This window comes from Salvia hispanica, chromosome 2 (assembly GCF_029641045.1).
Source record: "Salvia hispanica isolate PSC_SH4W2 chromosome 2, Shi_PSC_v1, whole genome shotgun sequence".
Taxonomy (NCBI): Eukaryota; Viridiplantae; Streptophyta; class Magnoliopsida; order Lamiales; family Lamiaceae; genus Salvia; species Salvia hispanica.
Window position 1 is genome coordinate 18437600 of NC_142693.1, and position 14261 is coordinate 18451860.

Below are 14261 nucleotides of genomic sequence, written 5' to 3' on the forward strand. Positions count from 1 at the left end.
TAATCCGTGAACGTATATTTCAATTACTCACCGTTCACAATTAAATGACCCGTTTTGTATTTTAGGACGTTAACAATTAAATGACTTACACTCTCACTGATCATTACTCTTATCTTCTATTACTTTCTCAGTTCCGTCTTAATAGAGGCATTCCATTTTCTGCAGTCGTTTGAAAAAATAACACTCTTTCTGCAGTCCTATTTGGACATTCCATAGTAGCAGAGTCATTTCTCTTTTAGTAAAAAATAACACATTTTCTTAGTCTTAGTTTTCCTTCTCTCTTATTTTATTATCTCTACTTTTTCTCCTCTCCTATTTTTTTATTTTTTTATTTAAAACATGAAACATTTTTTCTTAATCTTCATGACAGAAAGAAATATCTTCACTATTATGGAACGAGAATAGTAAATAGTTAAAGTGCAGAAAAAGTAAAATAAAAAAGAGAATAATATACTATCAAATAGACTTTCCAATTTGTCCCTTAAAAGTACTATGAACTTTTTTCATTTTAGTCAATCTCATGCAATTTCTCTTTTAAGAAACTATTTTTCTCTATAATAAAGTTCAGCCCATTCTTTACTAATACTAATATATAATCACTTTTTCTTTCTATTTTTTTTTAATAGTTATATCAATTTGTAAATTAAAACTCGTACCTCCTCAAAAGTCCAAGGGGGACAAAGAGAGCGTAAACGCATGCCTCATAGTCTACTGATTTTTCTAATTCACTTTCTAATAAGAGTCAAATAATTTCTTACTATTTCATACCAAGTCAAAACTAATAGTAGACCGAGAGAGTACTATATATAGTAGTGGTAACACGAGTCACCATAAGCATAAACCCATTGCTTCCCATGCACTTTCCTACAATGTCTCGCATTATCACTAAATTCTTTATTCATACATCAATACTTGTTCTAATTCTCCAAAGCATTGTATGTTTGAGTTTACAAAATGACAAAATTTCAGCCGGTGTGATCATCAGAGATCCAGAGTCCATTATATCAGCAAAGAAGCAATACAAATTGGGATTCTTCTCTCCTCCAAACACCACCAACCGCTACTTAGGAATCTTCCTCGCCTTCTCCGAAGAAACAGTGGTATGGGTTGCCAACAGAGACACACCCCTCAAAGATTCTTCCGGCGCCGTTACTCTGTCTCAAGACGGCAATCTCGTCGTCTTGGACGGGACTAATCGAACCGTCTGGTCGACCAATCTCACCACTACCTCTCCCGTCATTCATCCGGTTGTCCAAATCCTGGACACTGGCAATCTCGTCTTGCTGGAAGAGGACTCTGGAGACACGCTGTGGGAGTCGTTCTCACATCCTACGGATGTTCAGGTGCCAGGAATGCCATTAAGCCAGAACATAAGGACAGGGAAGCAGCTGCTGGTGACGGCATGGAAAAGCGCCACAGACCCCGGGACAGGGAGCTTCACTGGGGGCCTCGACGCCATGAAAGGACCCCCACAGCTTGTCACGTATAACGAGGGGCGCCCACACTGGAGGAGCGGGCCGTGGAACGGCCTGATATTTATCGGGATAAAAGAAATGTTCTACGCCTACTTAGATATGTACTTTCAACTGAAAAATGATAGTGCTGGCAATTTCTTCTACACAAGGCCGCAGAACGATGCGTTATTAACAATCACCATGATTAATTCTTCAGGAATTGCGATTCGGAAGGTGTGGAATGGCGTGGAGAAGAGATGGGACACCGGGGGGGGGCGTATCCTGAAAACGTGTGCGACTTTTATGGCAAGTGTGGGGTGTTTGGTAGCTGCAATGCTCTGGAATTGCCTATTTGTAGTTGTTTGAGAGGGTTTGAGCCTGTAAATGAGGATGAATGGGGGAGAGGGAATTGGACTAATGGTTGCAGGAGGAGGAACCAATTGCGATGTGGAGACGATGAATTTGAGAGGGTGCAGTATATGAAGGTTCCGGACTTTGCTCAACCCTTTCCTTCTAGGGTTCTAGACGAGTGTCGGACCAGATGTGTGGGGAACTGCTCATGCATAGCTTATGCTTATGATGGTAACATTGGTTGTATGTTTTGGAGTGATACCTTGATTGATACTCAGGAGTTCGACGGTGTTGGTGTTGACATCTATGTCCGTCTCTCTGTTTCTGAATTTGGTAATTTCCTTCACAGTTTGTACTAGTTAATGACACAGTATCAAGGTTGAATGAATTGAAATGATCTGTTTCTGTATGCAGATAGCCACAAGGAGAGAAAGTTGTACATCATAATTGGAGTTGCTGTGGGTTTTGTTTGCATATCTGTTATGATGATTATTGCTTGGTGGTTAATAGTGAAGAGGAAAGGTGATTGACCTGTTATTAGTTTTGACAAAGTAAGTATATATTGCTGCATCTCACTCTTCGTCAAATCAGGGAACAAGGCGCAAGATTCAAGTATTCTGGAAGTAGGACAGATGTTCACGACGGATTCAACTGCAATCGTACTAAAAAAATGAATCGAAGGAAGTTAATATTGGCGATTTACCAAAGTTCACCTTCGAGATGCTTGCTAATGCAACAAACCAGTTCCATGTAGATAATCTTCTCGGGAGGGGAGGTTTCGGTCCTGTTTACAAGGTAACAAAACTATTACAGTTCATTGTACTCAATTCTAGATCAACAGAATAACAAGATCATAAGTATAATTTTTTATGTGTGATTTCACAGGGAGTTCTGACAAATGAGAAAGTAATTGCTGTGAAAAGACTATCAGCAGAATCTGGACAAGGGATGCAAGAATTCATGAATGAAGTGATTGTAATTTCTAAACTCCAACACAGGAATCTTGTCAGATTGTTGGGAGGTTGTGTTGACAAAGAAGAGAAGATTCTGATATATGAATACATGCCAAACAAAAGCTTGGACACTTGTCTCTTTGGTTAGTTCAACTCATCACATTCCTCCTATGCATTTATACCATTATTCAGAAGCAAAGTTTTCATTATATATGTTTTGGACAGGTCATACGAATCCCACAAAGAAGTTGTTAGATTGGAATATGCGTTGCAACATTATCCAAGGCATTGGGCGAGGCATCCTGTACCTTCACAGAGACTCAAGACTAAGGATCATTCACAGAGACCTTAAGCCAAGTAATGTTCTGCTAGACCAAGATTGGAATCCAAAAATCTCGGATTTTGGGATGGCAAGAATATTCGGAAGCAATGAGGACCATGGAAGTACTGCTAGAGTAGTGGGAACATAGTAAGTGAATATTCATCAGTTATATATCATCCTGAGCAAAAAAGCGTGCGTAAGTTTTACTAACAATAAATGAAAATTTTACAGCGGATACATGGCACCAGAATACGGAATGGAAGGCAGATTTTCAGAAAAATCTGATGTATACAGCTTCGGAGTGCTGATTCTGGAGATTAAAAAAGGAAAAAAGAACACACTCTATTTCAATGATGAATTTTCCTTGAGCCTTATTGGATATGTAAGCACTTGTAAACTTCCACATACTATTGTTAAAACTATTTCTTGTTATTTAGGGAGTAATTTATGTTTGAATTTCAGGCGTGGAAAATGTGGAATGAGGGTAACGGCTTGAGTTTCGTTGAGGAAAGCATTGCAAGAAGGGAGACAGAGGAAGAGATGGTTCGATGTATTCAGATAGGGCTGCTGTGCGTCCAAGAATCACCAAACGATAGACCTCTGATCCAAACAGTTCTGTCGATGTTGAGTGGTGAAATTGTGGAGCTGCCACTGCCCAAACAGCTGGTGTTTGCAGAAAATGGTTCGAACTCGGGCCCCAATGGATCAACACAGCAATATGTCTACTCCAATAACGAGCTCACTCTTAGTGTGCTTGATGGAAGATGAATCTATTTCCAGATCACTATATTATTCTCTTTTTAGTTATACAATTTTACTTTCCTAGAGCTATTTGTATTGTTTTTTCACGTTCATTAGCAATACTAAATGAATATCCATCTTTAATTAGTATAAAATGATATGGTATAAACCTTGTTCCTATAATCCTTCTACAAAATAGATAATCATAATTTACTAGTTGGAATAGGAGAAAGCATACCTCAACGGCCATCAACAATGGTGACACTGACATTGTTAGCAGACGATGAACTACATATTTGGATCTCTTGGGTTGAATCTAAAAGGACGGGCCTTACAGACAATGCCGGTTGCTTTGGGTCCGGAAGCTCAACTACTTCACTTCTTAGCATCGACAGCACAGCAGAAACGGATGGTCTGTCTGAAGGACTTGCCTCGACACACAGCAACCCGATATGTATGCATCTCATCACCTCTGCCCGCTCATTCGAACCTGATATTCTTCTATCTACAACACCTCCCACATTCTCCTCATTCCACAGTTTCCATACCTATGCAATAAATCAATACATGTTGACACATACTCAAAAGATTGTACTAATTTGAACTTTTTAACTGACATGTCCGAGAAGGTTCAAGGAGCCGTCTTGGCACAAGGTTTTGTTCCTTCTCCCAGTAGCAATCTCCACCATCAGCACTCCTAAGCTATAAACATCTGATTTTTCCGAGAATCTTCCTTCCATTGCATACTCGGGAGCCATGTATCCGCTGCAACAAAATCAAATAAGCAACGGCTCACAAAATATCACGATCATGAAGCAAGTTGTCTTCGTCTACTTACTATGTTCCTACCACTCTTACGGTGCTCACATGATCCTGCTTGGCTCCGAATATCCTGGCCAGTCCAAAATCTGAAATCTTGGGGTTCCAATCATTATCCAACAATATGTTGCTGGGCTTGAGGTCGCGATGGATTATCCTCAATCTTGAATCCCTGTGAAGATAAACAAGGCCTCGGCAAACACCTTCGATAATCTTGTAACGCTTCGTCCAATCTAGGATCTCTTGTGATGAATCTACGAAAGCAATACACATTCAAAATGAAGCCACAATGTAGAGTTAAAAGACAACAATGCAAACACAAACAGAAGATCTTGAACCCACTCACCGAAAAGGTGATAGTCCAAGCTTTTGTTAGGCATATATTCATAAACCAGCATAGTCTCTTTACTCTCCACACAACAACCAAGCAGTCTAACAAGATTCTTGTGCTGGAGTTTAGAAATCAGCACCACTTCATTGATAAACTCTTGCATCCCTTGCGTAGATGCCTGCGAAAGCCTCTTAACCGCAATCTCTCTCCCATCACCCAACTCTCCCTAGCGTCGCACCACTTTCCTCGTCATAAACTAGACACATAACGAGACGAAAAATCACAAAGAACCTACCTTGTAAACAGAACCGAAACCACCCTTCCCGAGCTTGTTCCCTTCAGAGAAGCTGCTGGTTGCATTTGTAAGCATTGCCAATGTAAACAACGGCAACTCATCAATATTCACTTGACTCAATCCATCTGGAAGAGACTGATCAACAGCATTCCCAAGCTCAATTGTTTCCTTCTTGCCTTATATGAAGAAACACAAGCTATCAAGGGATAAACTATAAAATTATACAAACAATACTACCTCTGCGTTTAGCAATCGATCTCCAACACAAGAATGCCCCAATTGACATGACAACGAAAGCAACAACAGCAATAGCTACAATGATCTTGCTAGACACTTTCTTCACATCTACAACAAAAAAGGAAGAGGCATCCATCCATTCACAGAGGGTAGAATAAAGCAATTATAAAATTAGGTTAAAGAACTCGCCCAATTCCGAATTGGAGACGCGAACGAAGATAATCGAGCCGGAGCCGCTGGGAAACTTCTGAATGTTGGCTAATGGACCGCTCCAGAACCTGCAACCGTCGCCTCCGTCGGAGGCGTAGGCGAGGCAGGAGCAGTTGCTCAAGCATCGAATTTCACACTGAGATTGGGGGCCGGACCACCGCTCGGAGTAGTCAAACAGCATCACTATCTGCAGCTTCAAGAATCCGTCTTTTCCTCTTTCTGTGGCGTTGCAGTTCAAGGGGCGCCGCCTGCTGCAGCCGCCGCTCCAGTTGCCGGAATTCCATTGCTGGTTAATCCGCGGGAGGAAGCCGGGGAGGCAGCTGCAAATTGGGGAATCTCGAGAGTCGCACACTCCGAATTGGCCGCACGTGTCGGAGATTTGGCAAGGACCGGTGCCTTGTGAGGTGGAAAATCGCGGGAGGCAGCACCAGAGCGCCACCGCGAGAAGAAGAGAGTTTAGAGGTGGCCGTGTCATCGTTGGCGGCAGACTCTCTTTTGTATGGAAATATGGTTATAAAAGTTGTTCTGTTTTGGTCAGGCTGATTTATTATTATAATAATATTATTATTCAAAACAAACATTGTCATGACTAGAGTCTTTGGCCATTATTTATTTTTGTGAGTAAAATTGACATGAATAAGGGCATTCAGAATAGGGTATGAAATAGTATCATTTAAGACATTTACACTTATTTCTATTCATATTTATTGTAGTGGAATAATTTTTGAACTATATGCATTAAAATTATGAATTAAGTAAATTTTATTAAAATAACTAAAAATTATAACATTTAAATTATAAAATATGTAAAAATAGAAATGAAAAGTACATTTAAATTAAAATAAATAAATAAAGTAACTAAATAGAAAGCGTGCTTAGTCATGCATATGTGAGGATGACATTCATGGGACGCAGTTTGAAAGTTTGATTACTTCAGTCTTCAATAGTAATTATGTGAGGGAGATGAAACAAGAGGAAATGGCAAAAACGACACCATCATAGTCAGTCAGGAAAAATAATGTACAGTAATAGTATTTTTCATAATTGAATGAAATTTATTTTCTGGATCCATCACTGAATATGCATGTAATCGTCGCGTGTATGTTCGATCCCACTAATTTCATTTTCTGGATCTGTCACTGCATATGTATGTAATCTTCCTGTGCTTAGCGGACTGCATCGACATGCTTGCTAAGCACTCTGATGATGTGATGCTGATGCCCACTTGTTGTCATAAATAAATTGAATTAAAGGGAATTGGGCGGACAACATCATAAACTATTTCCTTCGGCCACTTATTCAAAGTAGGATGCAAGTCCATTGCATCTTGAATATAAATATGCATAATCTAATCTTTCGGTTATCAATTAGTCCATGTTCAAACCACGTTTAAGGTTAATGGGTATAGCAGTTCATTCTAATACTCAACCTCTAAAAAATGTTTGATAGCCTAATTTTCAAAATTTCCACACAAGAATAGTCAAAACGGTAATAACACGGCAGTTTTTTCACTTTAAACGCACATAAATACAAACCAAGTCTATTTTTTCAAAAATGTCCTTTTCATTCATTGCCTTGGTACAAGGTATAGTAAAATGGACTAATGGATAAAGTAGTTGGGCCATTTATTACACATTGGACCATTTATTACACCTCAATTGTGGACAAAAAACATAACATAAAGTATCTATATTTCACAAGTAGAGTCAACAAAACCACAATTCTAATCAACGACCGTCAAGCTCAGTCACAGTTAGGTCATTACTAGTAGTAGTAGAACAGCCAAGTTGTGTGGTGAAGGCACTGTGTTTCTGAGAAAATATCGGCTGTTTGGGAGCCGAAAGCTCAGCTATTTCCCAGCTTAGCATCGACACGACCGTGTCAACGGAAGGCCTATCTTGAGGATATTCTTGAACACACAATAAACCTATTTGAATGCACCTAACAATCTCATTCTCCATCCCTGAACTTTCCATGCTTTCATCCACAAAACCCAAACCATTTTCTTCACTCCACATTTTCCATGCCTGAGACACTTCATGAGATTAGTCACTTTTCCATATTTAGATGTAAATTAACAAAGCCATAACTTACACTTCCTAATAGCCCCAGAGACCAGTCTTCATTGTAATAGTGTGTGTTCTTTTCTCCATTTATTATCTCAAGCATAAGCACGCCAAAGCTATAGACATCGGATTTCTCAGAAAATCGGCCTTCCAATGCGTATTCAGGTGCCATGTAACCGCTGCATAACTCAATGCATTAGCATATGTGGATAAGGGATGTTTTTGAGTGAGAATATTGGACTTACTATGTTCCTACGACTCGAGCAGTATCGTGGTGATCTTGATTGCCACCAAATATTCTCGCCATGCCAAAATCGGATATCTTCGGGTTCCATTCTTGGTCAAGCAGCACATTACTCGGCTTGAGGTCCCGGTGAATTATTCTGAATCTTGAGTCCTTGTGAAGATACAGAAGGCCCCGGCCAATGCCCTCGATGATGCTGAAACGCCTCCTCCAGTCCAAGACATTTTTCGTTGGACTAATGGGATCTGAAAAACATAACATTAATATGTTGTGCTGAATTATGGTAACTAAAAGGATTTTGATTTGTGAACTAACCAAAGAGGCAAACATCCAAGCTTTTATTCGGCATGTATTCATATATCAGAATCTTCTCTTGCTTCTCCACACAGCCTCCAAGTAATCTCACTAGATTCCGATGCTGGAGTTTGGAGATCACGATCACTTCACTCGTAAATTCTTGCATTCCTTGTCCAGAATCCACTGATAGCCTCTTCACCGCGATTTCTTGCCCATTCGGGAGAGTTCCCTATCAAAAGACAACAATGAATAAATGGAAAAGATTGCAAAAAATTGGATGTAAAGAAAATTTGTTACCTTGTAGACATGACCAAAACCACCCCTCCCAATAAGATTGGTCACACTGAAATGTTTGGTTGCATTTGCAATAATCTCAAAGGTGAACAATGGTACCTCTCCCATATCAACCTTTCCTACTGATGCATCCGTGCTTGAAATTGCAGGTGAAATGGCATGTTCTGCTGCAACAACACTTCTGTCTTTTATCTTGTCCCCTGTCTCCACAAATTTAGCGAAACCGCCTCTGTATATATGCCTGAAATTATAAGCTTATCGACCGGTTCGTTACCTTTTCTCTTCACCAACATGTACCAAGCTATGAAGATGGAAACTGCCACTACAACAAACCCAGCCACTGGTATCACAACAAACAACCATTTCTCCCTGTGGTTGTTACCTTACAAAAACAGAATTAGTTAGTTAGTTAGTTAGTTACCATTGACTAATCAAAACATGACATAAACTAAAATGGTTAAGCTGTAGAATGAACCTAATTCTGAAGCAGAGAGACGAATGTAAAGATCGACGCCAACGCCTTTGAACTTCTGAACATCAATCAAAGCGCCGCGCCAAAACATACAACCGATGTTCGAGTCATGAGCATAAGCTATGCAAGAACAGTTAGCCAAACAACTCCTTCTGCATTCATCTATTCTTTCAGAATAGAATCGTTGAGCCAAATCCGGAACCTTCATAAATTGCATCCTCGAAAATCCATCTCCGCCACCACACTCGAGCTTCCTCCTCCTCCTGCATCCGCTACTCCAATTCCCTCTCCCCCACTCCTCCCCGCTCGCAGGCTCAAACCCTTCCACACAAGAACAAACAGGCGAATCCTCGACGTTGCAGCTCCCAAACGGCCCGCACGTCCCATAAACATCGCACTCGTTCTCCGGAGCTGCCCAAATGGTACGCCACGTCTCGTTCTTGAAATCCCACATCGTCTCGACTAAACTCCCGGATGAGTTGAGGGTCACTCTGTTGACAATCTTCCACTGCGGCATGGTGTAGTAGAAATTCCCCGCGCTGTCATTGGTCACATAAACGAATCCGTCGAGGAACGAGAAATAGGACGTTTGTACCCCGATGAAGATCAGCCCGTTCCAGGGCCCGCTCCGCCACTGGGGCCGGCCGTCTCTCCTCCAGATGAAATTCTGCTGGAGGTGGGACACGTCCAGCCCCGCGGTGAACCTCCCGCGGCGTGGGTCTGTGTCATTCTCCCACGCCGACAGGATCACCTGTCGGCAATTAAAACTAAAAAAATAAAATATATAACTATCCCACGTCGTTGTAAAGACATAATTAACCCCAGTAAAAAAAAGTATCATTAGTCTGTTTTAAGACGGAACTCTGAATTTCTATCAATCACCTTCTTCCCCGTGTAAATGTTGTCGCTGGTGCTCATGGTAGGGACGAAGACGTCGGAAGGGTGCAGGAACGACTCCCAGATTTGAGCTCCGGTTGAGGAGTTTGTGAGGATGAGATTTCCGGTGTCGGTGATTTGGAGGGTGGTGTTGGTGGGGGATGAAGCGGCGGCGTTTGAGGACCAGATGGTTTGATTGGTGGCGGTGTCTGTGATCACGAGGTTGCCGTGTTGGGAGAGAGAGGCGGCGCCGGAGGAGTTTTTGAGGGGTGTGTCTCGGTTGGCGACCCAAATAACGGTTTGTTGCGGGAAGGTGTAGGAGATGCCGAGGTAGCGGTGGGTGGAGTTGGGGGGGCTGAAGAAGCCGAGCTTGAACTTGTTGCTGCGGGAGACTATGGTGTCGCCGTCTTTGATGATGCCTGAGCTCGAGGAATTGATGGTATCTGTTTGTAGACTGAGGCATGATGAAGTGAGGAAAATGGTGGAGAGGCAAATTTGGTGAAGAAAGAGAGGACAAATTTTGCGGCTCATTTTTGTGGAAGAGTTGAGAGTTGGTGCGGAATTTTGACGTCTTTATCCTACATTTATTTCGATTTCATGGACGCGTTTTATTCTTGAATGTTGTGGGTTCTGTTATAGCGAATTACATCATGGTGTATGGGCAGAATCAAAATAAATTGTAGTAGGTGTTAATTTTTCTGTGGTTAATTTAATATGGTGAGAATCGGAAGAGTATAATTTACCGGCCCACAACTCTTGAAATTTCATTATCAGTTGAACTCATTTAAAATCCGTAAGCCCACTAAAGAAAAATAAACAAGCCCAAGAACTATGAAATAATTTCATCATGGAAATTATGAAAGGAGCCATGGATTTGTAAGTCACGTATTCCTAGGAATTATGGTATTGAATCGAGTATCCACATCAAAAGATTTGGATATCCGAACCTGATGCCGAAGAATATCAATGACATGAGTATTATCAAGATCAACATAATGACATGAGTATTTCACAAGTATACGAAAATATCAACACAGTTTTATTATTATTGTACATGCATTATTTGATGCGTGTATTGGTAAAACTACTTATCAACATTTACGAAAAATTGAAATAAAAGCTATCAAATTTCATCATTTGAACATCGGCCGAACATATGCAATTGAAATCTCGTTAAAATCCTTATGAAATTACCTTTAATTTGATATTTTTTATGCTAGAAAATAATTTAAATTGAGATAATTGCGTAAATTTAAAGTACTTTTAAGATTATTTTGAAAAGAGAGAAAATTGTTAGTTTTAACAATTATATATAAGAATTGAAATTAATATCCATTAAATTTATTTAATACTAATTTTTTTAAATTTAAAATATAATACATTTTGTCATTATTTTATCCACTAGATCTCTTAATCTAATGGCTAAGAGTAGGGGTGTCGAAACGGGTAGCGGGTAGCGGGTAACGGGTAATCCCGATACCCGACCGGGTAATCCCGATAGTCCCGAAATACCCAATATGTATTAATATTTTATAATTTTTTATTTTTAATGTAATTTTTTATTAGTAATATATTATAAAACGTGTTTTTTAAGTTTTTAACTTCTGTTTAGTTTGATGATTATCGGAGTAATTGTTATTCCAAGTTGGCTTTGCTGAAATCTCGAGCATAAGGGATGCTATAGCAAAATGAAAAAAGCAAGGATTTTTGCACAGTAGTCAGTAGCTATGATTTTATCCCATTCTTTATTTATTTATTCTTTTATTTTCTTATTTATTCTTGAACTTATTCTTGAACTTAGATGTATTCTTTTATTTTCTTATTTATTCTTGAACTTATTCTTGAACTTAGATGTATAACTGTGTTAAGGATGAAGTTCCTTAACTAGGATAATTCGCGTCGAACGTCGCGGGAACTGTTGCCCGACGATCAATCCGACGTCAAATTTAGGGATAAACGATAGTCGCGGGAGCTTTGCCCGTCGATCAAACCAAATAAAGAAATTAAAATACGATAAACGGAAAATAAGATAATTTGATATTTCTTGAATAATGGAAAGGAATAACAAAGACCCTATTTATAATCCTAATACCCTAACTTAAGGAACAAGAAAATAATCCTAATAAATATGAAAAGATATGGAAAATCAATAGCTAACTAAATAGTAAAGATATGGGGATAATCTTTGGGAATATGCCGTATCAAACTGTAACAATATAAGATATGAAGAATTTTAACTTAAAAATTAGAAATAAACGAAGACAAAGAATCAAAAGAATCAAAGATTTACATGGCTTGATCTCAATTCTCAACAAAATTAAATAATAAAAATAAAATTTCAAGTGAGACTATTACATTCGGCAAGTAGTATTTTTAAAAAATCATCTAAAATATACAAATAATATTTTTTTAAAAAAAGAAGATTTGAAAAAAAAATTTAATGTTTTGGGTCGGGTACCCGCGGTATCGGGTGCGGGATACCCGACTCGGGTATCGGGTAATACCTGACTAATTGCGGGACGGGTATCGGGACTAATTTTTGGGCCAAAATCGGGTGCGGGTACCCGACTCGTCGGGTGCGGGTACCCGCGGGTACCCGTTTCGACACCCCTAGCTAAGAGTTAGTCTTAGTTTGATTTGCTAATTAGTCAGCAATTCATCACAATTCTCACTAAATCATTCTCAAATGTGTTGAGGGGAAATTTATACATTCATTCATTTCGAACCTTTAGACAATATTTGATGCGAGTTGAATTTTTCCTCTGACTAATTCCAATTTGGGTACCTTAGAACGTGATTTCACTTTAGTTTGGCATGCAAAACGATATTTTGTTTGTTAATGGTCTACATTCGATACGAATTCTATTCAATGTTATCAGGATTTAGGAGTGGGTACTTTAGAACAAATACAACATATATACGAAAAGAAATACTTCAATACACTTTATATGAAAATGCATTACAACACAATAATTCGAAATGCTTCAATACACTTTCCTCACTTCCCTCATTTCTAATACTACTTCCTCCGTCCCCTAAAAATAAAAATTCTTTCATTTTTAGGAAATTTCTCTCTAATAAGATTAAGATGCAACTCATTTTCCACTAACACACTTTCTCTTTTACTATACCAAATTTGCATTAAAACTCGTGCCTTTTTAAAAGTTCATATTTTGGAAAGGAGGGAGTATTATATATGGTAAAGTAATAGAGACGTAGAAAGAAAAAGTAATTAGAGTATTATTATGATAAAATCAAATGAAATGCTTATTAACAAATGGGCTAAAATGAGAAAAGTTAGATATATGATCTCAATGTGACCATGTCCCTATTCCCCTTTGCTATGTGTGTGCGCAGTGCACGTCTCTTTGCTGGTCTTTGGGGATTGCCTAGCAAATAAGTGTGCCTCCATGATGAGATTTCTTAAATTCAAATGCCTATGTCCTCCAACAGAGATAATGATATGCGACCCTAATCATCAAATGTGTTTAATCAGTGGACCAGGGATTCGAGTCACCACGGAATAGTCAAAGAACCATTATTGACTCCTAATGTTATTATGCTATACGCACTTTGTTCCATTATAAACAAAACATTTTACTTTTTAGTTTGTCTCACTAAAAATGATACGTTTTTATAAATAGAAACAATACTCTCTCTACTTCTTCTATCATATTTTACTCTCTCTTCATTAGCTCACAAAACAACACTACATAAAATCTTGTGTTGAAAATCAAATGTTGCATATTTAGTGGGACGGTGGAAGTATCTGTTTCTTGGAAATTATATGCCCATTTAAATAGGAAAATTCCGTTATAAGATTATTCAAAGTCCACTCTACTACCATGCGACTACTTCAATTATTTATATCTTCAAAACAATAAATATGAGTTCTTAGGGCATCCACAATGGATGCCCTAGTGCATGCCCCAGTGAGAGCCCTAATGGTTGCCACGTCAGCATTCCTCATCTTTCTGCAATGGTGGAGCCCTGGTGCATGCCCTATCTATTATCCATTTCTCATTTCAATTTTAATTTTAATTTTTTTTATGTTTACCAATTATAAATAGCAAAATTAGACTTTTAATTTAAAGAACTAGCAAAAAACATACATTACTTAATTTATTTCTAAAAAAAGTTACGATAAAGAGGTACAATTTCAACGACCACTACGCGTCCAAACTTCTTCAATCATGTCGTTCATGAGATCAAGATGAGCTTGTTGGTTGCGCATGCTCTCCTGAGCTTGTAATCTCTCGTTGAGTCCATAGGGTAAACCTCGAACGACCGTCGGGGCTG

At 39.0% G+C, this 14261-nt stretch overlaps 3 protein-coding genes and 1 pseudogene across 5 annotated transcripts; 2 read left to right on the forward strand and 2 right to left on the reverse strand.

Moving 5' to 3' along the window:
- Window positions 1–859: 859 nt before the first annotated feature.
- On the forward strand, window positions 860–2335 carry LOC125201247 (G-type lectin S-receptor-like serine/threonine-protein kinase At1g11300; annotated as a pseudogene). Its single transcript, XR_016135917.1, has 2 exons — window positions 860–2138; window positions 2220–2335. The product of XR_016135917.1 is annotated as a G-type lectin S-receptor-like serine/threonine-protein kinase At1g11300 (transcript).
- A 28-nt stretch (window positions 2336–2363) lies between these two features.
- On the reverse strand, window positions 2364–6230 carry LOC125188393 (G-type lectin S-receptor-like serine/threonine-protein kinase At1g11330). Its single transcript, XM_048085211.2, has 8 exons — window positions 5693–6230; window positions 5504–5611; window positions 5267–5442; window positions 4987–5197; window positions 4660–4894; window positions 4439–4586; window positions 4060–4369; window positions 2364–2589 (listed from the first exon to the last, which is right to left on the reverse strand). The coding sequence occupies exons 1-7, from the start codon at window positions 6186–6188 to the stop codon at window positions 4061–4063; spliced, it is 1683 nt and encodes a 560-aa protein (XP_047941168.2). The 5' UTR covers window positions 6189–6230; the 3' UTR covers window positions 2364–2589; window position 4060.
- LOC125201248 (G-type lectin S-receptor-like serine/threonine-protein kinase B120) lies at window positions 2462–3965 on the forward strand. Its single transcript, XM_048099285.2, has 5 exons — window positions 2462–2600; window positions 2691–2901; window positions 2984–3227; window positions 3312–3462; window positions 3543–3965. The coding sequence occupies exons 1-5, from the start codon at window positions 2526–2528 to the stop codon at window positions 3846–3848; spliced, it is 987 nt and encodes a 328-aa protein (XP_047955242.1). The 5' UTR covers window positions 2462–2525; the 3' UTR covers window positions 3849–3965.
- Window positions 6231–7314: 1084 nt separating the features above from the next.
- LOC148931727 (G-type lectin S-receptor-like serine/threonine-protein kinase At1g11330) lies at window positions 7315–10547 on the reverse strand. Of its 2 annotated transcripts, none has more exons than XM_089066010.1 (8): window positions 9969–10547; window positions 9090–9837; window positions 8889–8996; window positions 8618–8814; window positions 8339–8549; window positions 8025–8268; window positions 7808–7958; window positions 7315–7740 (listed from the first exon to the last, which is right to left on the reverse strand). In XM_089066010.1, exons 1-8 carry the CDS (start codon window positions 10491–10493, stop codon window positions 7441–7443), a joined length of 2484 nt encoding a protein of 827 aa, XP_088922136.1. In that variant the 5' UTR covers window positions 10494–10547; the 3' UTR covers window positions 7315–7440. The 2 variants fall into 2 exon arrangements, with proteins under 2 accessions (XP_088922136.1, XP_088922137.1); XM_089066011.1 differs by having other exon boundaries at window positions 9090–9853; window positions 9969–10108.
- Between the last annotated feature and the right edge of the window lie 3714 nt (window positions 10548–14261).

Coding starts and splice junctions, on each gene's coding strand:
- LOC125201248 (XM_048099285.2), top strand. CDS start 2,526: ATGCTTGCTAATGCAACAAACCAGTTCCATGTAGATAATCTTCTCGGG. Junction 3,228..3,311: donor GCTAGAGTAGTGGGAACATA/GTAAGTGAATAT, acceptor AAAATTTTACAG/CGGATACATGGCACCAGAAT. Junction 3,463..3,542: donor CCTTGAGCCTTATTGGATAT/GTAAGCACTTGT, acceptor TTTGAATTTCAG/GCGTGGAAAATGTGGAATGA.
- LOC125188393 (XM_048085211.2), bottom strand. CDS start 6,188: ATGACACGGCCACCTCTAAACTCTCTTCTTCTCGCGGTGGCGCTCTGG. Junction 5,612..5,692: donor CGTCTCCAATTCGGAATTGG/GCGAGTTCTTTA, acceptor TTTTTGTTGTAG/ATGTGAAGAAAGTGTCTAGC. Junction 4,587..4,659: donor GTAAGAGTGGTAGGAACATA/GTAAGTAGACGA, acceptor ATTTTGTTGCAG/CGGATACATGGCTCCCGAGT.
- LOC148931727 (XM_089066010.1), bottom strand. CDS start 10,493: ATGAGCCGCAAAATTTGTCCTCTCTTTCTTCACCAAATTTGCCTCTCC. Junction 9,838..9,968: donor ACATTTACACGGGGAAGAAG/GTGATTGATAGA, acceptor AATTGCCGACAG/GTGATCCTGTCGGCGTGGGA. Junction 8,815..8,888: donor CATGTTGGTGAAGAGAAAAG/GTAACGAACCGG, acceptor TTGTGGAGACAG/GGGACAAGATAAAAGACAGA.